The sequence below is a fragment of the Balaenoptera acutorostrata genome, chromosome 21 (assembly GCF_949987535.1).
Source record: "Balaenoptera acutorostrata chromosome 21, mBalAcu1.1, whole genome shotgun sequence".
Classification (NCBI taxonomy): Eukaryota; Metazoa; Chordata; class Mammalia; order Artiodactyla; family Balaenopteridae; genus Balaenoptera; species Balaenoptera acutorostrata.
The window spans coordinates 6392401-6416583 of NC_080084.1; the positions used below are offsets into that span (position 1 = coordinate 6392401).

The 24183-nt window shown below is 51.2% G+C and overlaps 1 protein-coding gene across 9 annotated transcripts in view; it reads right to left on the reverse strand.

Annotated features, from left to right (window-relative positions):
* Positions 1-276: 276 nt before the first annotated feature.
* The window catches only part of GPAT4 (glycerol-3-phosphate acyltransferase 4), a 32112-nt gene continuing 8205 nt past the window's right edge, over positions 277-24183 (reverse strand). For 5 of the 9 annotated variants that reach the window (XM_057537292.1, XM_057537291.1, XM_057537290.1 and 2 more), the window contains 11 exons: positions 18933-19916; positions 11182-11251; positions 10727-11027; positions 9879-9953; positions 9000-9089; positions 8727-8820; positions 7977-8092; positions 6967-7022; positions 6361-6446; positions 3259-3467; positions 278-958 (listed from right to left, as the gene is read on the reverse strand). In XM_057537292.1, coding sequence (XP_057393275.1) covers positions 850-958; positions 3259-3467; positions 6361-6446; positions 6967-7022; positions 7977-8092; positions 8727-8820; positions 9000-9089; positions 9879-9953; positions 10727-11027; positions 11182-11251; positions 18933-19097 — 1371 coding nt within the window. In that variant the 5' untranslated portion in view covers positions 19098-19916 and the 3' untranslated portion in view covers positions 278-849. Of the gene's footprint in view, positions 959-3258; positions 3468-6360; positions 6447-6966; positions 7023-7976; positions 8093-8726; positions 8821-8999; positions 9090-9878; positions 9954-10726; positions 11028-11181; positions 11252-12179; positions 12220-14380; positions 14479-18006; positions 18115-18932; positions 19917-24183 lie in introns of those variants that run through there. The other 4 variants (XM_007182096.3, XM_007182095.3, XM_007182097.3 and 1 more) reach the window with 4 other exon arrangements.

The window sequence follows — 24183 nt, forward strand, 5'->3', positions numbered from 1 at the left end:
TGGGGAATCCCAAACCACCCAGAGCTGCGCAAACACCTAACAGGAGGGCTCTACCTTCTTCCCACTGGCGCTAGTCCCTGTTCCAGAAGCCAAGTCCCCGCGACGGCTCAAGTCAGAGAAGCAGACTGCTGCTGGGAAGCGTGCTGCTCGGGCCCCCAACCAGGGGAGGGCGCGTGAAGGGAAGGACCCCGCAATTCAGTCACCATTCAGTCACCGTCGAAGACAATTTTATTTACTCACAGAAACAAACCCGGAGCCCTGTGGGCGGCTCCAGCTCCCCTCGTCCCGCCCCTCCCCCGCCCTGGACCCGCAACGCTGAGCTGACCGTCCTCCCCCCGTGGTAGCGCGTGAGCTGCCACAGCAACCCGGTGAGGTAGGTGTCGCCACCCCCCCCCCCCCAGCCCAGGGGACAGCGGGGCAGCCGAGGCTGAGCTGGCAGAGTGCGGCCGGAGTGGGAGGTCCAGCGGCCCAGGCCGGGGACCATCAGTCTGCCGAGGGCCCCTGCAGACCACACGTTCTCTTCTCGAGTCTGCGGGGCCCCGAGGCTGCGCCTTCCTCGGGGCGGGCCTGGCCCGGTGAGGTCCCCACCCGCACGCGGGCCTCGGGGACGGACCACACCCCGGGTCCCGAGTGGGGATGGCAGGCTCTGGCCCAGCACTCAGGCCGCACGGGCACGGTGGGGAGGGGACTTTAACGGCACTCCTCCCATGGACTCGGCGGAGAAGGAACAAGAAGGCAGCTCGTCCTGGGAGCGGCCCGGGCGGCTCGAAGAAGCCCGAAGAGTCCTGTGCGCGCGGCGGCCCGCGGTGCCTGCATCCCGGGCGGAGGTGGCCCAGCGGCAGCGCGGGCTCAGGACCGGCTCCGGTCCTCGTGGTTGCCAACGATCATCTTGCTGTACAGCTTCTGCTGCTCCTCCTTGAACGTGTCCTTCACCTTCTCCCGCTTCAGACCACCGTCCCTGACGAGAGAAGGAGAAGGGCTGGATGCAAGAGCAGAGAAGCCCCGCTGCCGCCCCGCGCCCTGGCCAGGCGTGCCCCCCACCGGCTGCCCGTGCCGCTCCCGCCCGGAGAAGCCCGCCAGAGACGCAGCAGCTCCCTCATCACGGTGGCCTCGGAAACCGGCCCTGGGCCTGCGGGACCCACCCTCTCCGCCTTACAACTCTCACCCCTACCCTGGGGTCAGAGCTCACTCCTCTTATCCAGGGTACTTTCTAATTGCTCACACCTGCCAAGGAGTTAAAAGTTCTTTCTGCTCAAACATTCATCCTCACCTTACAGAAAGCAAAGGAGGCCCTGGCTTTATGGAAGGTGAGCCAAGCTTTAAGAAATACTAGGACTTATAATGAATCTGTAAAACTGATCTGCAAAATAAAATCTGTACAATTCAGATCCCGGGATTCTCCAAATTCATGCAAATGAACACAACGGAAAATACAAGTTCTTACTGCTTCGTGCTCAAGGGATGGTCCCGTAAGGGAATGGAAGTAACGCAGAGTTTGGGGCTAACCACCCATCTCCTCCAATAGCCCCAAAGAAATCCTCTAAACGTGGATTCGCTTCTTCAAAGTCTCCCCCCACCTGACGCCCCAACGCCTTGCCTGCACCCTAGAATCATCATCATCTTCAGTGACTGATGCAAAACCAAGCCCACCGCAGTCTTTCTCTTACACTTTGAGTGTGGAGGCAGCTGGTAGGAAAAGTCTCTGGTGAAGCCCTCACCACCAGACCCGCCTTACCCTGGGAGCCCTGACACCTGCCACATCCTTTAAAATCCCCAGCAAAGGCCTCCTTTAGAAAGCAGCCACCCTTGTCTTCGTTGGGCTTCAGCGACAGGGAACGTGGGGCAGTGGCTAAACATTCAAGCCGGTCAGACCTGAGCTCAACATGCGACTCCAGGGCTTATTCTGTGGCTTTGAAAGACAGTTACTTAACCTCTCCGAGTTTCAGTTTCTCATCTGAAAAATGGCAGTAAGTTTTCCTACTCATGGAGTTACCCTGAGGGTGAGACGAGATCATCGGAGCAGCAGCAGCACTGTGTCTGGCACACTTGGCGCCCAATAAATGTTAGCGTTTTTAAAAAGGGCCAAGCAGACCTAGAGACTGCCATACCGAGTGAAGTCAGTCAGACAGAGAAAGACAAATATCACGGTATCGCTTATGTGTGAAATCTAAAAAAAAAAAATGATACAAATGAACGTATTTACAAAACAGAAGTTGAGTCAGGGATGTAGAAAACTTAACGGTTACCAAGGGGGAAAGGGGAGGGGAGGAATAAATTGGGAGACTGGGATTAACACATACACACTATGATATATAAAAGATAACTACTACGAAGAACCCACTGTATAGCACAGGGAACTCTATTCTGTGCTCTGAGGTGACCTATGTGGTGGGAGTGGTGTCTGGAAGAGGGTGGATATACGCATATGTATGGCCGATTCACTTCACTGTACAGCAGAAACTAACACAAGTGTAAATCAACCATACTCCAATAAAAAAATTAATTAAAAAAAAAAGGGTTACAGGGCAGTTTAAACGCCCACTCAGTCAAATGCGCTGCAGAGCTGACCCCTGCACTTAAACCTAAGGGTCCCAGGAGGGGGGATTAGCCCCCCTGACCCAGTGTTCAACTGCATCAACCTCCTGTTAGCTGGAGTATACCACCTCACACCCTAGTGTAAGGGTCTGCAAACTACGGCCCATGGGCCGGATCCACCCAACGCCTGCGTCTGTAAGTGGAGTTTCACTGGCACACGGACCCGCTCCTGGACTGTCTCTGGCTGCTTTCCCGCTACAATGGCAGAGTCAAGCAGTCGCACCAGAGACCACATGGCCCAGAGTCTAAAATACGTACTGACTCTTTTCAGAAAAAGTTTGCCAACTCCGGCTCTAGTAGGTAACAAGCTACAAAAAACCAAAACTGGTCTAAGGAAGGTCCAATTTGCCAAATACACGAGATGAGAGAGCCCAATGCCCGTCCGAGGTTTCCGGGTTGGCACGGAGTCCCTGCCCGCAGAGACAGGGCTGTTCCGGTGCGCAGGCGGACTGTGTCCCCAGGAAGGGGCGCCAAATCCACCGCTTCGTCCAAACATCCTGGGCTTCTGAGAGTGAGTCAAACTGCTGACTCTCCAGGACTGGTGGGCTCGCTCTCCACACCAGGGAGAGGAGGATCCTTCGTAAATGGAGTCCACCACCCAGCACCTGCTTCACACATTCACGTCCTCCTGGACTCGGCTGGTAAGATCCGGCTCTGACTCACCACAGCAGGTCCACAAGGCCTCCCTGCCTGGCAATGGCGGACTTCACCCTGTTTGCGAACTGGACGGCATCTTCCTCGGCCTCTCTGGTCATGGGAGGCAGGTACCACACGCTGCAGACGATGGCCCAGCTGGTCATCATCCTCAGCAGGTACGTCACCATCCCGTACTTGCTGCTGTTCCAGAAAGCATCACCGAACTGGGGGTCGTACTGCAACACAAGGGAACGCCAGACGGTGAGAAGTCAGGAGTTCTAACGTGTGTGTGCATCAACGGCAGCTTTGCTGAAAGTCCCCGCCACGTCCGGGGCAGGGTCGGTACTAGGACGCTGCTCCCAGCCCCCTACGCGGACACTGCCGCAGGGACCCCACACCTGGGCACGTGTGACACCTAGCAACATCCACCCCCGAGCGCAGATCACTAAGGAGGACCAGCAGCTTCCTCCAAGGTCCTCCCTCTCCGAGCCAGGGGCCTGTCTCACTCACAGGTGTCTATCGTCTGTTCTTCAAGTCCTCAAGCACATCCGCAAACAGAACAGGAGCACATCCTCCAGAGATCCATGCCCCGAGTCAACAATCCCCAGCGTTTCACCCCACCTGCTCCATCAACCCCTCCCGCCACGTCACACACTCACAAAGACTTCGACACGTACCTCCCCAGAGAGAGACTTTCTTACACAACCGCCAGCTTTCAAAGATCGCTTCTGGTGCCCAGACCAAGGAGAAAACAACCAGAAAGCTCTGCTTATGTCACAACACTTCTAACGGAGCTGCCTGTCTGTGTGAGGAGGCGGCGCTGCCCCGAGGAAGTGGCAGCGGCCACAGCGGGCGGGCGGGCGTCGGATACTGTCACCTGCCAGCCGCTCCGAGGCAGGCGAGGGCTGTGCCTCAGGGGCATTTTGTGGGCCACGTGGCCACAGCTGCAACCCTCGTTCTCCCCAAACAGAAGAGCAAGTGCAGGTGAGCCGGGAGGGAGAGCTGCCGCAGGAAGTTACACAAGGGGCAACAAGAGGAACCGGTCCCTGAGGAGAAAGCCTGAAAAGGGTCAGGGCTGAACTGCCACTGCACGTGTGAAGGGCTCTCAGAGACAAGCCGTCAGATGGAGTACGTGACTGCGACGCAAAGACCCGGGACCCGAGTGAAGAAACCAAAGGAGACGCAGTTCCACGAGCGGTCTCACAGGACCCAGCTGCCACCAGTGTGGAGGACGCCCCTCCCCGGAGACCCTGGGAAGGGACACCGGCCAAGGTGCCCGAGTGCAGGTTCTTACACTTGGGGGTGAGGGGGCTCGGTTAGAACTATATGATTTTTTTCAGGCCTTTCAAGCCTAAATTTTATGATTCTCAGAATAAAAAGTAGAGAATTTTGCCTAATTGCACACCTGACTATAGAAATGAAGACATTTAGACTTAATTACAGAAACTAAAAAATCGGAATGTAACTACAGAAGGCTTAACGGGTTCGTGTTATAACACCACGAAGAAATGTGGGAGAAGAATGAGTCTTCAACAGGAGCTAGTGTGTGTGACTGGAAGAAAGTGCTGTTACAGTTTACACAGCATGATTGGAGAGAAACCTTTGCTGAGGGCTGATTCTCTATTCCATGCTGGGCAGACACCGTGGAGAGAAAAACAAGGCAAAAGTTCAAAACAGCAATACATTCCCCAAAGTCAGACAATGGCTTAATTTTCGTGGAAATGTAACAAGAGCTTTAAAACCGCTAAGGTCATACAAGTTTGGTTACCAATGACGTCTTCACAAAAACTAGAAAAGTATCTGGGAAGCAGAAGTTCTTAATCACACGTGAGCTTTAATAAACCTGCGGGTGGAAGGAAAATTTACACGCCCGTGTTCTGGAGCGGGCATAACTGTCTAAGGGTCCATGTTCCAAAACTGGCGAAGGGCAGGCTCTCAGTGCGGTTCCCGACCAGCAGTGTCAGCAGCGCCCAGGGACGGGTCAGAAACGCAAGTTCAGAAACTCCGGGCGTGGGGCCCAACGATCTGCCTTTTCACAGCCCCACCAGGTGATGCTGATGCAGCTGCACAGAAGCGATGCTCTGGAGAGAGCAGGACGGGCTTCTGTGCAGCAGCCGGTTTTTAATGAACACGCAGGGTGAGGCACTGGGCTGCCAGGACATAAACTGCGGGACGGCACGCACGCAACGCAAACATCTCTCCCCGTTCCCACACCCGTGGCACACACTACGAACGGAACGTTTTCTGCTGCTCCAGACCCAGCATCCTCAACGAATCCCGTGGGCGGCCCTGGTCCAGGGACCTGTAACTGTGCAGCCACTCCTCATTCGCCATCCCTGCCCTGGTGCTCGGCCTACCTGGGAAAGCAGCGTTTGCTTAACCAAGAAGAACCTCCTCCCCCAAATGCACCAGCTGTGCTGCCAGGTGACAATGAGGAATATTTCTTCAGAAGCCTTTGCAGACAAAAGACGCTCGCAAAAGTATGCAGACTAAATTCTAACAACAACTCTGACTCACTCTTAGCCCGATCTGAGACGTCAACCTAAATACTCTAAACATAGTGACAAAGGCTGTGTTTTTTTTGGAGGAAGTAGTGTAACAGCATTCTTTTAGAAATAATTATGTGGATCTATTTATAAAAGCAGATGGATACGAGGGGGGAGAGAGAGGAGGAGGAAAAAGGGAAACTGGCTGAGTGCGATCCAACTTCCTACGCGAGTTTGGACTCTCAGAGGTTCAAGTTCCTAAAAGGCGGGGCAGACTAACAGGTTCGTTTAAGGCCCCTTCACTTTCACGAGTGGCCTGCGGTCTGTCAGATGCCACGGGAGCCACGGGAGCCACGGGAGCGGGGCTGTCTCTTCCTCCAGCAGCAAGGACACATCTGCACCTACCCACCCTCGCCTCTGACTGACCAAAGGCACAGACCCAGCTGGGCAGCCCCGTGCCCGCAGGAAGCCCCTCAGGTGGACTGCCTTCCACACCGGTGGGGCTTAGGAAGAGAGAGGAGCCCGTGGGGGAGATGCACCAAGCTCAGGGCTCCGCAGTGTGCGCTGCTCCATGGAGGGGGGCCCGGCTCCCCCTGCACGTCACGGCGGCCGCGGCGATCACAGGGCCTCAGAGGGCTCGTACCTTGATCGCGACGGGGTAAACCGTGGCTCCAATTTCAAAACTTCCCTTTTTGAACATCATCACAGATGTGTTGTTGATGCAGGTTCCTGAAACGCAGGAGAGAGTAAAATGCTATTTCCTTCGGTCCTTTACCCCAGAGATTAGGAGTTCAAGGATTAAACATAATAATAAAAATCACTCTAATGGCTCTTCAAAGAGGATAAACCCGTCATCTCCCCAGCTCCTGAACGCACACTGAAAACAGATGAACAGACTACTGCACTGCTTCCTCTTCTCTTCTTATAGGACCGTCTTCCCTGGTTCCCACGGCAGCCCAGATGAGAGGCCAGAGGCCCCGGCCGACTCGGGAGGGCCCAGGGAGGACTCCGCAAGAAGCTCGAGGAGCCCATCAGCAACACTGCAGAAGGGGCTCCCGCGGCGGGGAAGGCCACACGACGGCACCCTGAGTCCATATTCTGAATCCTCTGAGTCTTCAGTCCCACGACCAATCTAAAGGGCCCCCATGTTACTCAGTGAAGACAGGTACCCCCAACACGGGTGAGGGCCTGGGCTCCAACATGACACTGGACTCACCCTCCTGCACGGCCTCCCCACACAGACGCTTACCCTCCGGGAAGATGAGGATGGGCAGCTTGCTTTTATCCTGCACGTGCTCGGTCAGCCTTTACAAGAGGAAAATAAAACGAAGGGTCAGACAGCCTCACGTCCGTCATCATCCAAATGCATCTATCAATACCCCGTCTAGACGTGACGCTGGATGTGGTATAAAAGCGGGTTAGCAAATACGACCCTCTCTTTTATAAACCCACGGGTTAATAGACAAAACTCCCAAGGACAGGGAACACCGGATGATTACTACTTAATGTGCACAGCTGTTCAATGAAGTACGTGAGTCTGTGCACAGGGGCCGTGGCTCAGACCTAGGACTGTCTAAAGGGCTCACCCTCCACAGAGGCCGGCAAAGAGCAGCCTCGAGAAACGCTCACCCCCGACTTCCTACAGCCATGCTGGGTGGGACCTGCAGTCCCCGAGATGCAGCGCAGGGAATTCAGGGACGACCCACCATTCCCGGGGAGCGGGTCTCGGCTGAGGCTTGCTTCCTCTCAATTTACGGCAAAGCTCTCGCCATCACTTGCACGTTTACTTTTTTTTTTTAGCTGCACTCTGTTCTGTTGCTTTAAGTGTGTTTTCATTTGTGACAATGAATTCATTTTGAGATTTTCCTAGATCCCACATGCATGCCGCAACGAAGTCTGCATGCCACAACTAAGCAGCCAGCGAGCCGCAACTAAGGAGCCCACCTGCCGCAACGAAGGAGCCCACGTGCTGCAACTAAGGAGCCGGGAAGCCGCAACTAAGACCCGGCACTACCAAATAAATATTAAAAAAGAAAAATCAAATCGCATTAAAAGTTCATATAGTGTTCATTACAATGGGTACAAGGAATGAAAAAGGTTACAAACATTACTACCTTGGGTTAGTAATAACACTAGGGTTTTGATACTTTTTATACTCCATGTTTCAAAAAAAAACTACTATGAAAGCAGCTGGGGCTCAGTGGAGAAGCTGTAGAGGCACAGCTTCCCCTAAGCGCAGACTGCGTGTCACTTGTTTACCTTTTAGCCACCAGGTGGCGATCCTTCACTTCCGAGCGCTCGAACCAGACATGGGGGCAGGCCTTCACCATGGCTCTCTGGATGACGCCCATGAGGCCGCCGTGCACCTGCCCCACCTGCTCTCAGACAAAGGAGCAAGGGCAGCGAAGGCGTCCTCACGCAAGCCCCCAGGTCCCCCGAGACACGGACCCCAACCTCTCACCCCGTAACACGTTATCAGTAACCACAGGCTCTCACTGTTCAGAAACCACCATTAGACTCTCTGAATTTAAATTCTCCTTCTAATCAGTGATACCAGAGATGTGTAACTATTGATAAAAACACAGCTGAAAAACCCTAAAAGGAACCGTGAAGTGGAGCACACCTGTGTCCAAACGCCCTCCCTGGGCGGATTATCCAAAGCCCCCGAGCCCAGTGCCTTCAAATCCTCCCTCCCCACTTTCACCCCTCCCCACCTTCACTCCCCCCACCTTCACCCCTCCCCACCTTCACCCCTCCCCACCTTCACCCCTCCCCACCTTCACCCCCCCCACCTTCACCCCTCCCCACCTTCACCCCTCCCCACCTTCACCCCTCCCCACGCCGCTCACTCTGCTCACAACATCCAGGTCCCAAGGAGTCCCCAAGGCCACAGTAACAAAGGCAACAACCTAGGTCAGGCCCGTGTATAAAAACGTGCTTACCTGTTCACACCCTTAAGAAAGAGCTCCCAGCCCTGACCAGCCTAAAGGAGCAAGAGAGAGGCCTTACCATGGCATAATAGCCATCACTGGCCAAAATGATGACGTCAATGGGAGATGTATGATTGGCCACGCAGATGCCGCCGTTTCTAGGCCGGTTCTTCCTGCGTTTAAATTGTAGGCAAAGCAACAAAAATCAGTGTGAAACAATTCATCTGGAACTCACGCCTGGCCTCGGCAGCTTCCTAACGGCTCTAACGACGCTCTGAGGGCCCACGGGCCGGCTGCCAGCCCCTCGTGTTCCGCCAGCGCCACCCCTCTGTCCCATCCCGAGCCCCCTCACCTGTCGTGGTAGGTAATGATGGCCGTCAGGGCTCGTACGCAGATGCGATAGCACATTAGGTGAACGTGCTTACTCAGGAACTCCTTAAACCTGCGACAACAGGACAGAGATTTCTGTTTTTATTTTTCATACATATAGGAAGACAGGAAAAGGTGCTGAGTCCAACCATCTAACCATCACTGCCTATGGCCTTTATGACTGCCAAGTATTTTTATAAATATTAGTGTTTATGGTAAAGCTCTGTATTAGCATCTTTCTGTCTACAGATAAAGAAAGAAAGAAATGATGAGGGCTACTCAAATTCACCTAAGGTAATGGGCTTAGAATTCACAGCCCTAGAATTTCCAGCACACCTGAGTCTTCTAGATTCCTTTCCTTCTTGCTGGTCAACACCCAGAGGCAGGGCAAAGGCCAGAGAGTCAAACCTCCCCACCAGCCCGGGCAAAAGAGAGGTTTGCCAGCCCCATAACTTCCCAGAAGGAGCCAATTTCTCTTACTAAAAAAAAAAAAAAAAAAAAGCAAATAAACAAAAAGGCCCTACCTACACGTCTTATCCTCTTACCAATTCATCAACACAGTAGAATGCTCAAAACTCAACAACATGCTATAAAACCTGCTAGCCCTGGACACTACGGGCTTGTGGTTTCTCCCTTTTGCCTTTAAAATGGGAAGAGTGTGAGGGCTGGAGGGCAAAAAGAACACAGTCACAGATCAAGATCAGTTGGAAAAAAACTTTCCTGCCTATGTCATTGCTGTCGTTGGGTTACTTTCTCCCTCTAAGAGTCTGTGGTTTGGGCTACGCCCAAAGAAGTGGCCTGGCCTTCAAGATGGGAGCCGTCCCCCAGTACCTGTAGACTCGGATGCCCGCGCTCTGCTCACCTCCCGTTTGGCAGGTATCCTACCACCGTTGTGCCCACCACCAGGAGGCTAATCCCCGTGAAAGCAAGAGCTATCCTGTAACGAGAAAGACAAGTTACAACACAGCAGATAAATCTGTGCCCCGTGTACAGAACTGGACGTGTGAAAATGGAAGTGGGCATCACGAAAACTCCCCGCAAGATCTGATCACCTGGACCCAGACAGGAGTCCGGGTCCCTAGAAACGCGGCCAGGCCTATCAGAACCAGAGGGCGTTCTGCTTCCAGAGTGGCAGGACACCATGGATTTGGCGTTCAGCCGACACCCTCTCTGCAGGCAGTGGCAGCAGCCAGAAGGATGGGACGGTCTACTGATGGCTGCGCCGCCCTCAGGCACCTGCTGCCCTGAGGTCTTACCCTTCCCTTTGGCTTAAAACCCTGGCAGAAGCCCAGCTTCGCTGTGAAGCAATAGGAAGTAGGGCCCAAAGGTACCAGCAGCCGGCAAGACATACTCAGAATAGCCCGTGGTACAGAAACACTGGGAGATCAATACTGCCTCTGTCCCTGAGAGGAAGCTGCAGGAACAGCATCAGCCAGGCCCGGGGAGGGGTGGCCAGGAAGAACATCGTGTTCCCAGTCCCTGTGTTTAGTCAGTCCAGACAAGCAATTTGTCTTTGAGAAACCCAGCTACGTCTGATACGCAGACAGTCCGAGGGCCCTTAAAGGACAAGCCCCGGTGCAGCCTTCCGAGAGCCAGATGGCCTGGCCGGGGACAGAACGGTACTGTCCTCCTCTCTAAAGCGGGAGAGCGAAGCGGAGGGGCCGGGGGCATGGGCGGGCAGATCAGGCGTCGGGCTAGGCCCTGCCTCACCTGAGGGGCAGGAGGAAGCAGTACCGAATCAGCACTCCTAAGCCCCAGAGCACGGTGAGCCGAAGGCTGATGTACTGGAAGTTATAATTGGTCCTGCTCAGCAAGTTCCAGGACTCCAACTCCTCTGCCGAGAACCTCTTTGTCACCTCATCGTCCATAATGGTCTCCACCCCTTTCCGGCAGAAGTAGAAAATGTCAGAGAGCTCAAACTCGAGAGTGTTGTCCAGAGCCTTACTGCTACCACTCCGGCGAATTTCTTTGATCTCTTCTTCTAGTGACGTGGGATCTTTTGCAATGATTCCTGCAAGAGAACAGCCCGGTCAAGCGGCCCGCTGGGAGAAAGCACGCTGGGAATGCTCGGGGTGCTCACCAGTGGCGAGTGGGGGCGGGGCGAAAGCGCGCAGGCACGTAGTTCCGGGGGGCCACTGGGGAGGGGGACGGAGACCCCGCCTTACCGTTGGTGTAGGGCTTGTAGAGCTGGTGGTTCTTCTCCTTGGCTCCTCGCTCCATCCTCAAGGTCGCCCACTGCGGAGGGAAGAGCCACACACCGCGATGAGCCCCCTTCTCGCTCGGGGGCACCTCCACTTCCGTTCCGTGCCAGCCTCAAGCCCGGTCCCCCGAGAGTGGACTGCGGCCGAGAGTGCACTGGTTCTGGAAGGAAACTTGGAGCCCTCTCCTAGAGCACACCCGTCCCAGATGACCTGGACCGAAAGCCACGTCCCCGGCGGGCACGAGCTGGGAACTAGGGCTGGGCTGAGCTGCTCAGGCCTCGCCTCTCACAGCCTCCTGGGTCCTTAAGGAGCCGACAGTCCACGGACCTCAGGGGTTCCTTCGTTTCTGCCAAACAGCAGCCCTTCACCAACAGCAAAACCAAGCACCCTTTAAGCTTCTGCCCGCCACCCGGTGCTGCCTGCCTCCCAAATTATTCCAAGAAAGCAACAATTTTAGTTTTCCAGTTGATAAAGGATTTAAATAATATATATGTCTGGACTGCCCATTCACCCTCTGAGTAACCTGTAACAGGAGACCCCACAAACTTGACACAGAAAGCCTGAGAGTAGCTTAGTGTTAAAAAAAAAAAAAAAAAAGATGTTAAAAAAACAGTATTTGGAGATAAAAAAACAAAAACAAAAACAAAAACAAAACTAGGTTCAAATCCCAAGTTTGACAGTTATGCTGTGTCTCTTAAGCAACTCATTCCAACACTCTGGATGCTGGTCTTCTCTATCCACAAAACAGGACGATGGTCCTTCAACGTCCTACTTCACAAGGATCCAATGAGACCACATGTGACAGAACTCGGGAAACGGCAAACCCCCCCGAATTGTCCTCAGTACCACTGAAATAATATGGGCTCCAGGAAAGTGAGGCTCTTCCTAGATCCTCCCTTCCTTCATTAAGATCCTTTCAGCTGTCTTAAGAGAGCCAGAGGCTGGGTCCCTCCTGCTCTCACATGCTGAGAGGCGAACACACGAGCTCCCGTCCGCCCTCCTGCAACGTGGTACCGCAGAACAGAAAGTTATGACTGCAGTGAGTCAAGGAAGCAGAACGGACATTTTAAAAGGTGTGTTTTCAAACTTCTGTTTCCACAGTTCCGCAAGGTAGAAAAGAACCCCCGTCATTCCATGACGCAGCAGAATCCACAGGCACACAGCCTCTGGTGAGATTCTGCTGGCAGAGCCTGAAGTGTTAGCAAGGCAGCAGAGCCAGAAGCAGGACACGAGCTTAATCAGCCGTCTGACCTCATCTGGAAATTTCTTCAAACACCACTGTCTAGAGAAAACAGAGCTTACAGAGTCACCCAGTTAAAGGTCTAAGGCAGGAAAACTCACACAGCCCATTTCAGGTAGTTAACCCTGGATGGCTTCTGGCACAGGTTCCCTTCTAGAAGAAAATGTAAACCTAGCTCCTATAATGGAGGAGGATGAATTCCATCTGGGAATGCCATCGAGGGAAGAGGTGGCTAAGGGGCGAGAGAGCTTACAACAAGCCTGGCACACCAGAGCTGAGGGCTGTCCGTTCTGGCCAGGACTCCGCACTGCAGCTGCAAAGCACAGAGCCAGAGAAGCTTGGTTCTGTACTGACACTTCTGATACTTGGATCCGATTTTAACGGGCAGGGAGCACCTGCCTTCAGGCCGCCGGAGCACTACGACTCACCGTCTGTGAGAACTGCCTCACGACGGAATGTGCAGGAAGGCTGTGGTTTCCGTTTTAACTGGAAAGGTGCTGGTTTCATGAGATTCCAGTCCCCTAGCTCTGTCATACCCATCCTCCTGCCCTCCCGCTTTGGACTTTAGCTTTACTTTTCCAAACTTCAGGCACATCACAAAATGTCTCTGCGTTGAGGAGAGAACTGTCCAAGGTCAGCAGAGCAGGGGAAGAGCGACGGGCTGCTCCGCCTTGCTGCGGTGACTTGGTGCGGTGACTCACGGGAGGGCGACGGAGCCAGCGGCACTGAGAGCTACGCACCTGGCTTCCCCGGCTTCACTTCAAGGAGCACCGCGTCCAGACGCCCAGAATAAAAGCGGGAGCTCCAGGTTCAGAGGTCATTTCCCCACAAGCCCCCTCCCTTCCCTTGATCCGGGATGTTCAGGACCAGATTACTTAATTATTCCCTTTTCAGCATCTCCCAGACAGAGGCTGTTAGGGGCAAGGATAATGCCGCGCTCGAGCTAACAGTAAACCCAACACAGCCCTCGCAGGTGAACAACGCCGGCCCAGCCCCGAGAGGTGTGGGCGGCGCCACGGTGCACCTTTGCTGCTTGCTCACTCTGTTGAGCACTGCGGGTTAGGGACGAGCACACGGGGAAGGCCTGACAGTCTCCGCAGCACTCATCCCAGCGGAGACCCGCCCCTCTTCTCAGCCAGCCTCCACCGCGCTTCGCACGACCGCACCAGAGACACCCAAAGAACCAGACCCCAGAGGCCAGGCTCCCAGCACCCGTCACCGTCCGCTGCCCAGGCAGCGACGACATCTCTCCCTGCTTCAGCGGGAATCTCTCAGTAGCTACTGTCAAATCAACAATCCTGACTGCACAGCGGCGTCAACCTCACGTTTCCAATCCCCTGCTGGTCATGACCGCGTGCAAGTCCCCCCATCCTCACACCCGGCCTGAGAGTGAGAGGCAGCCGCACACACCCGACCCCAACGTGCTCCCCTCCGCCCGGCCCTCCTCCCACGGTCCCCAAGCTTCCCCGCCCGAGAAGGGTCCTCCCTGGATGCCAGTGTCAGGCCACCCCTTCGTCCACCCGCTGCTTCTCCTACCTACAGCTCTCTCCCCCGCCTTCCTCGCTCCAAGCCATCTGGACACGCGCTCCCGTCTCACCATGCAACAGCTGGATTTACAGGCCCCCTCATCCCCTCCAGGCACCCAAAGGCTCTTCTCTTCTGAACCAGGCACTGTCTCTAAACCAGACTGCACTCTCTCGCCTCTACCCACTGCACTCCCAGAATGCTTTCTCCCTTTTAAGATCCAGTTCAAAGGCCACCTCTTACACGAAATGCTACCGACCCAATTCCTGCAGTCACAGTTCGTCTCCGCCTGTGTATTTTAACTGGCGTCACATTCTGAATTAGTTCTGTATGCAGACATCTGTCTTTCCTACTAAACTATAACTGCCTCGAGGGGCAGGAGCCAGAACCCACCCATACCTGCGGTCCAGCAGAATCTGACCAAGCGCCCTGCACTTCGCAGGCAGTCAATAAGGGCTGCATTTAATTCACCAGCTCCCAATATTTCTCTTCATCAAGGTCTCCGTATGAAAGACAGACCTGAACCTAAAACCACTTCCTAGCACCCTCCCCGCCATAATCCCACTCTCATCTCCTTCAGTTCGGCCTTTAAGCTACTCCCAGTGATGCTGGGACGGGGGGCGGGGGCACGGACCGCACCCATGTGAAGAAGGCATTACTGCTCCCACTCCCCGGAGGATGACGTAGATTGCAGGGTCTGAGGACTTCGGTCAAGTTTCAGAGCTGGTAAAGAACCCTCAAAAAAGTCACACCTATCCCACCACGATCCCGCGACCTGTTCAGTCTCTTCAACCTCCTCACAACCATCACTGGTTTCCAACCCATTCCGCTGTGGAGCTTAACGTCACTCATTACAGCTGGCCCATCTTCTCTGACCTGACCTGATCAACCCCCTTCACATCAGGCAAGAAAACTCAAGTCGCTGGTTTTTTTTTTCTTTCATCTTTCTCCTTTATATCCAGGCTTTCTTCTCTCCTTTTCCAAATCATTCTCAACTCAGTTGTAAGTCCACTCCTAGGAATTCTACCCCAAACAATACCATCATCGCTGTACTGAGGGTAAATCTGAAGCACAAACACTAAGATAACTAAAGTACTTTAAGTAACACGCTGCCCTCCACACACGACCATCTCCCGCAACTCAGCATTAAAAGGACCTGCACTGAGCTGTCTTCCAGGAGGAAAGACCTGGAGGACCTGCCCACGCACACATCTCCCCTTGGCAGGTACCCCAAGGTTCCTTTATATGGGGAGATGAGCTGATCGTGGGAAACCATTTGTCACGCTGCACCGACCTAGGTCCCCCCAAAGCAAGGTATGTGTACTGCATGGACTACCAGACATCCAGCTTGAATCATCTTTATGAAGATTATCTACTAAACTGTAAAACCGGCTTATAAGATCCCAAAAGAAAATGTAGACATAAAATTAAATGTACATGCCATTAACACAGCCATAAAATACTGCCAAGACTGAAAGGTAACAAAAAAATTTTTACGGTGTTGTCAGCTGTGAGACATGAATGAATGTTTAAAATTCTTTACTATTATATTATTTGTCTGGTCATCTACTGCTGTATATAACAAACCACCCCATAACACTGGCTTAAAATACCACCACCATTTATTCTGCTTATGAATCTGCAAACTGCACAGGGTCCGGCATTGGCTGGGTGTCAGCTGATGCTGGTTGTCACAGCTCCCCTGGGACTGGGAGCTGGAACACCTATACGGGGCCTAGGCTTCCTCACAAAGTGGCAGCCGGGCTCCAGGGGCAAGTATCCAGAGGCAGACGGAAGTTATACTGTCACTTCTAACCTAACCTCACACGTCACACAGCGTCATGGCCACCACATTCTATATGTTAGAAACGAGTCACCAAGGCAGATCCCCAACTCAAGAGGAGGGCAATCAGACTCCACCTTTTGATGGTAGATGTTAGAATCACTTGGGGAGCTTTTTAAAAATGCCCACCCAAACCAATTAAATCAGAATTTCTGGGGAGATTCTAGTGCTCCCAAACAAGTATTTTTTAAACACTCCCCAGGTGATTCAGATGTGTAGTTAGGAAGAGACCCACGGAATTAAGATGATCTCTGAGCTTCCTTCCAACTGCAAAATTACATATAGCACCCCAGTTTAGGAAGGGATGACGAGGATAAAAAAGGCAAAATAAAGGTCTTGTCTTTATTAAAAAGCACCCACAAGTTTAGGTGTATTTTATTTTATTTTATTTTATTTTATTTATTTATTTTTTATTTTTGGCTGTGTTGGGTCTTCGTTGCTGCGCGCAGGCTTTTCTCGGGTTGTGACGAGCGGGGGCTACTCTTCGTTGCGGTGTGTGGGCTTCTCATTGCGGTGGCTTCTCTTGTTGCAGAGCTTTAGGCATGCGGGCTTCAGCAGTTGTGGCGCACGGGCTTAGTTGCTCTGCGGCAACTAAGGGCTTCCCTGGTGGCGCAGTGGTTAAGAATCCGCCTGCCAATGCAGGGGACACGGGTTTGAACCCTGGTCCGGGAAGATCCCACATGCTGCCGAGCGGCTAAGCCCACATGCCACAACTGCTGAGCCTGCACTCTGGCACCCGCGAGCCACAACTGCTGAGGCCCACATGCCTACAGCCCGTGCTCCACCACGGGGGAAGCCAATGCAATGGGAAGCCCGCGCACTGCAGCAAAGAGTAGCCCCCACTCACCGCAGCTGGAGGGAGCCCACATGCAGCAACGAACGCAGCCAAAAATAAATAAATTAATTAATTAAAAAGAAAAAAAAAAAGATTACCTGTCCCATGGATTGGCCCAAAAATATATAATTATAATCGACATTAAAAGCCACAATAATGTACATCTGAAAAACACAGTCAATAGTAATAAGGATTTACTTGGCTATGAACTTTAAAATACTAATTTGAGGGGACATTTTCAAAATGGAATAGGGAATGTATATGGATTCTAGGTCTTCTGTTCCACCCAAAGTGATCCAAATTTTAAAAATTTAGCTACTACCAAAGAACTCTGGTCTGATTACTCCTATTTTTATGTTTTAAAAATAAGTACTTCCATAGGTCTATGAATTAATCACTTGCTTATAAACTTGAATAAAAGCTAGACATCACTCACTGTTGTCTCCTAGAAGTTTATCAGCTGTTCTACTCACTCTATACTGATGTACGTTTTTCAGTGGCAAACAGGCATGGGTAGTTACGTGGTTCACAGGAACCCTGGGTTCTACCGAAGATTTTTGGGGACTGAAGTTTAAGAAAATTACATTTCCTGATTAATTAAAACAAACACTAAAGACTGACTAGACTACTACTTCTCAAACTTTACTGTGCACCTGGGGCTCGCTGGAATGCTGATCCTAATTCAGTGGGTCTGGAGGGGGCCTGTGACCTGCATTTCTAACCAGTCTTGGGTGACACTCAGCTGCTGGTCTCAGAGCACTCTCTGAGTAGCAAGACAACCCCAGAGACCATAGGTAGGGCTCAGAAATCTTACTGTTGAACGTAAGTACTTAAGTAAGTACAAGCGCACCACAGCAGCATTACGGACAGCAGCCGGAAGGTGAAAACGGCCCATCAATGGATGAATGGATAAGCGGATCATGGTACAGACACACAGTGGAATATTACTCAGCCATAAAAACCAAAGTACTGAAACATGTTACAAAGTTATGCTACATGAAAGGAGCCAGTCACAAAAGAGCACACTTTATATAATTCCATGAAAATGAAATATCCAGAACAGGTCAAGCCAGAGACAGAACACAGATTCACGGTTGTCAGAGCCGGGGGAGGGAAAAAAGGAGGGCAAGTGCTTAATGAGTATGGGGCCTCCTTCCAGAGAGGTGAGAGTGCGGTGGAGCTACACAGAGGTGGTGACCGTGCAATACTGCAACTACCGCAAACCCGGCAAACTGTTCCCTTTAAATGGTTACCTTTATGTTCTGTCAATTTCACTTCAATTTTTTTAATGTGAAAAAAAGTCATATTCTTATATAAAATACCAAAACTCAAGATTCAGTAACATACCTAAAAATATTTCCTGCTGTAATGTAGCATTTCATACAGCTCACTTCATCTTCCAGAGTCACTATTTCTTCACTGGTTAAATCTATCACTGATAGATACCCTGGGCCACTGCAGAATTACAGGGAACCAAAGGAAAACGAGTGAGACTATTCTGAACCATAAGATACTATCTGAACAAATGTAACTGCGTTGTGTTTCCTATTATGGTCTCAGCCGTGGAAAAGATGAACCTGAAGATCTGGTGACTACTGAAAACAGATCCTGCTAATAAATCACCACATCTCTGAAGAGATAGTTAAAAGGCTTGTGGCAGAGATCAACTTCCAGGAAATATCACTTCTCACTCATTTCCTTCCCACTGTGACCAGCTGTGTTCAGCAGTATAACGACTTAAGTTCTGACATATGTTAAGAAATATACTCTTCTCCTCCTCTATCTTTCAGAAAATAGAAAAATTCATCAAATGCCCTTTTCTGTTACTTCTTTTTGTCTGAAGTGCAAGAACGTATTTAAGATAAACATTTGAAAGAGAGAAAAGACTCTCCCATACTTATCAGTCAGGGAATATGCCAGCAGCAGCTGTGAGTTGCAATATCTGTTACACATCACTGTCCGGCAGTGACTTTTTCTTTAATTCTAAGTCCCTCCGTTTGAAATACACAGGCAAGGTGTGGGGTCATGGAACAGGTGCCTTTGCTCAGACAGACCAAACACACAAGTCCCTTAGCTCAAAAGAAAGACTGCTGAAGGCTTTCACAAGCTCACGTTTAGTTGTTCTTTCTACTCAAAGTGCCACTTCCTTCCCGTTCTCCCAACTCTCTCCGCACCCAGCAGCGAGCTCTCGATCAACCACGAGAACAACTCTTTTTGCTAATGGCACTTCCCCCCTCCTCTGTGAAGCAACCGCTTGTGAACAGCACACTCACCGCAAAGATCTTTAACAAAGTTTTCATGTAGAGCTTTCGGATGCCAAAGGAGACCCCGAAAACGGCGGGGACGATGATGAAAACCAGGAGGAGGGTGAAGAGGACGGTCAGGGAGATGCCCAGGAGGCTGACAATCAGGCTGTCGAAAGGCAGCAACAGGAACATGGTGGAGGAGGCAGGCCAGGCCAGCGCCCTCCTCCCCACAAACAAAGCTCGGCCTCAGATGGTCCTCTCCGACAGCACCGGCCTGGGGAGGGGCACCAACTCCATTCCCAAGTTCACGTCACTCGACGGCCGGAACAGAGAGCCTGGGAGTAGGATGAGAGCAGAAGGGGGCCCCCGAGGCGGCCAGCCCTCCCCAGAAGAGACGGGCTGCAGGGGTGGACGGGGCAGGGTCAGTCTTCAATGCCAGCATCCGAGGCCAGGCAGAGTGTCTGGGCGAGCGAGCGGCGAGGGTGCGATCTGGGCTCTGCTACTCTCGCGCTGCTTCCAGAAGTTTTACTTTTTCTCCTGTCCAAGAGCATTTAGCAGATAACTCTCTCCTGATGATGTGTCATTGCCAGAAGTACCAAGAAGAGTTCAACTTGGTGCCAGAAAATTCCTGATAACTCCAGTGGAGGAGGGTGACTGCTGGCACTTCCCACAGAAGGCTAGAGAACGTGAATATGTGGAAATTAAGTAACTGTTTTCCTTAAAACTCCTTCATAAGCTGAAAATTGCGTCCATCGTAGAGCATTCACACCCGGCCCCGTGCTTGCTCCGGAGAGGCTCCGGGCGCACTGCTCCCAGGACCCTCCTCTCTGGAGAGCTAGAGGCCGCGCCAGGAGGCCGCAGGTGCGGGCACAGCACGCCTCATGCTGCCTGCGGTGCGTGGAATTCCAGACGCGTCTGGCGCTGGTTTCCTCTGGATACTTTTCTCCCTAAGGCCCCCTTCTCAGCAGTGACCCGGGTTCTTGGCAAGAAGTTGCTCACATGCTGCCGAAGCTGGAGGTGGAGACAGAAACACCATCCGTCACACAAACACAAAGCAAGGGGAGAGACATCACGATGCTCTGGGGTGGGGCCCGGTGCGTTTTAGGGTCAGCCTAGGGCCTGTGCCGCTCTCACAACGTCAAGGTCAAAGGGACTGCGCAGAGCCGCAGGCGGCAGACACGCGTGTGGAGGAGAACCACAGATGTTTCATACAGTTTTCAACCCCGATGAAACGACGACCTGTGGCCGCTCAAACTTTTCTAATAGAAAATGTATGCATATGTGGGGTTAGTAGAGGCAAACTATTACGTATAGACTGGACGGACTACAAGGTCCTGCTGTAGAGCACAGGGAACTATATTCAATGTCCTGGGATAAACCACAGTGGAAAAGAATACGAAAAAGAATGTGTATGTATAACTGAGTCACTCGGCTGCACAGCAGAAACTAACCCAACATTGTACATCAACTATACTTCAATTAAAAAAAAAAATCAATACCTTAGACTTCAAACAGAAGAAAAAGAACATACACGGACATAAGACGCATCTCAAAAGACAAGGAGGGCACACTCGGCGGAGGACACGTGCCTCCCACTTGTCCCCCACTGCCGAGTTCTTGTCCACAGACGCAACCGCATCATCAGCTTCGTGTGCCTCCTGAGACGTTCTACGCGCACACGAGGGAACCACTCCGGCCCACCTCGCACCCAGGCAACAGTGATGACAGCACACTACGAACACCGCTTTTTGTTTTGTTTTGTAGCTTAACATGTCTTGGGAGAGTGTTCCTGCAGTGCACACGGAGCTCCCTTACTCTTTGCAGGTGCATAGTTCTCAACCGTAAGAATGTTCCCTGATTTGGTTAACTGCTTTCCTGAGGTTGGACACCAATGTTTCTACCCTTTTTTTGTTACAAATAATGTAATGAATGTGCCTACATGATTCAGCATACAAAATGCACCTGCAAACATATTTGCAGGATCAATTCCTAGAAATGGAATTGCAGGGGAAAAGGAAATCTAGGTTTTAAACAAATAATAACTCTTGTTTTTATTTATTTCCCCCCAGATTTACTGACATTTAACTGACAGATAACACTGAGCAAGTCTGCAGAGTACAAAGCATGATTGATACACCTACATATTGCACACCTGCATATCGCAACGTGACATCCACAGAGTATTAGCCAAATATTTACCTTTTTTGTGTGTGTGGTGGGAACATTTAAGATCTACCCTCTCAGCAACTTTCAAGTATCTAATACAGTATTGTTAACTATAATCACCACACTGTCCATTAGATCCCCAGAACTTATTCATTTTATAACTGGAAGTTTCCACCCTCTGCCCAACATTTCCCAACTTCTCCTACTCCTTTTTTTTTTTTTTTTTTTTTTATTTATTTTTTTTATTGATTAATTGATTGATTGATTGATTGCTATGTTGGGTCTTCGTTTCTGTGCTAGGGCTTTCTCCAGTTGCGGCAAGCGGGGGCCACTCTTCATCGCGGTGCGCGGGCCTCTCACTATCGCGGCCTCTCTTGTTGTGGAGCACAGGCTCCAGACGCGCAGGCTCAGTAGTTTGTGGCTCACGGGCCTAGTCGCTCCGCGGCATGTGGGATCCTCCCAGACCAGGGCTCGAACCCGTGTCCCCTGCATCGGCAGGCAGACTCTCAACCACTGCGCCACCAGGGAAGCCCTCTCCTACTCCTTGATCCCGGGTAACCACCATTCTTTTCTCTGCTTCCACAAGTTCATATTTTCTGGATTCCACATTTATGTGAGAATACACAGTATTTGTCTTTCGCTTCTGACTTAGGAAATACAGTTTTAATATTACAAGATATTGTCACATTTTCTACATAGATTAACTCCTCCAGCCTTTCTGGCCACCCTGGCCACTCTTTTTTTTTTTCTTTAAGACTATTTACATTGGGGATCACACTTGGTGGTGTGTACATTCTATGGGTTTCGACAAATGTATAATGACATGTATCCACCACTAAGGTACCACACAGAATATTTTCACTGCTCTAAAAATCCTCTGTGCTCAGATTATTCATCCCTCCCTACCCCCAAGCCCTGGCAATCACTGGTCTTTTCACTGTCTCCATAGTTTGGCTTTTCCCAGAATGTCATATGGTTGGAATCATAGAGTATGTAGCCGTCTGGGCTTCTTTTACTTAATACAGCCACTTATTTTTTTAAATTTTACTATTTCAGTTTTATATTACTCATTCTTAACCACAAGTTACCACTCCAAGTTCTGAACTTGGGAGCATCCTATCATATCTTTCTGGCAAACATTTTGGCCTCACGCCAATCACCTTCTGGCTCGGTTCCAATACTTTTAGAAGTTCAAGAAATGGAACAAATGAACAGGTGACTGACTTTACCTTGAGTTCTCTCCAGTGCTGTTTAGAATTCAAAGCCCTTTCTCATGTTATCTCACAACCTGTCAGTATGTATTCTTTCCATTTTACCAGTTAGGAAACTAAGCGAGGGAGACACGGATCCCGTTCTCTGACTCCTAACGGCTCCCATTACATCCCACACACCTAGCAATTAAATTAAAAAGACAACGTTTCAGTGGCAGGGATCCTCTACTTCTTCCACTTTCACGTGACCATTACCATTGCTAACGTTTACTGACCGCTCACAGCACGGACGCTGAGCTAATACAGCAAGCACTGTGCACACGCCATCCTCACTGAAGGCTCACAACAACCCCCCAGGGGAGGTACCATCACTGCTACGAGAGGTGAGGGAGCGGAGGCTTAGAGGACAAAGTCACCCAGAGTCACACAGCTATAAATGGCACAAGAGGAATTTGGACAAGTGCGCCTATCTCACAGCCCCGCTCTTTAATCACCAGGCCCTCCTAGCTCTCAAACTACCTTGAGCTACATTAACACTTCCTTCACGCCAGGCCTGCTCGATAGAACTTCTTGCCATCAGAGAAAAACCACAAGACAAACCTGGATTCATGCATCGGAATTTGGTGTTCTCAGAATCCAAGGTACAAACCTGCTCGTTCATTTTTATAAACTGGCCAAGCTGACAGTACCTGCCAGATTTCTAATGACATCCCAACGGAGGTTCAGGAAATTAGATGTATTTCTGAGACTTAAGTCAATTCGCTGAGTCACTGTATTCTGTATTCCTTAAACCTGTCCAATTCCAGCCTAATTCCAGGGCCACACCTCCGTCCCACTCTCCCATCCCTGTCCCACTGCACAGCTGCTGTCACATTAACCAAGGTTACCTTGAGTTCCATGAACCTAAGGTGACCAACACCGGGGTCACTTTGACGTCCCAAGCCAGAGCTTAGATCTCTTTCCTCTGGATCACAATCAACTGAGAATTCCCAAGATTATTCTGGGTTCGTGTCCCCAAAACATCAAAGTAAACACAGTTAGCAATAATTTCGTCACCTAGTTCAGAGGTGGACACACCAGGCCCACAGGACAAACCTGGGCCAGTTTTTACAAGGCTCGTGTCCTAGGAACGGTGTTTACATCTTTAAAGAGTTGTAAAAAAAAAAAAAAAAAAAAGAATAACATGTGACAGAGACCACGGCCAGCAAAACCTCAACTACTTACTATCTGACCTTTACAGCAACAGTGTGCAGACCTCTGTCCCGGCTGCTCTTTCCTCCCCTCCGAGGCAGTGACCTCCCCCTTGTTGCCCTCCACTCCCTGCACCCCCAGAGACTCCAGAACTCACAACAGCAACTAGCCAAACGAGTTCTGTGGCCAAATTTAACAATCCTCCCGAGAATTCTTAAGAGGCAAAGACAAGGCCAGCACGCTGTGGTTATCAAACAGGCCTCCAAACGTCTTGCCGGACTAGCGAACCAGCCATCACAGCCAGAGGTGCTGGCGTTTTAAGGCCCCTTAACACAGACTTTAGTCTCTGGAAATATCGGGAAACTGCTCACATGAGAACTCCATCACACCACAATTTCTAGATAAATGCTTTTGTAAGAGAGGCTATCACTTTGCCTCAAGTAAATATAACCACGACTCCTTGGCAGGAGGCAGGGGAAGCTATCAGCTCAAAGCACTAGTTACCCCTTCTCTTCCATTCCACACCTTTCAGCCAAATCCACTGAGAGTCGCTTGGACCAATGTTCCCCCAACAGTCCACATGGTCCAGGGAAAAACAGAAGACCCAACTAGTTCTGAGCCTTTTAGGAGGGAAGATGGCCTCATCCTAGGAATGTGACAGTCCACCACTAAGCTAATGAAACTCTTCAACCCACTGAATGGCAAATCTG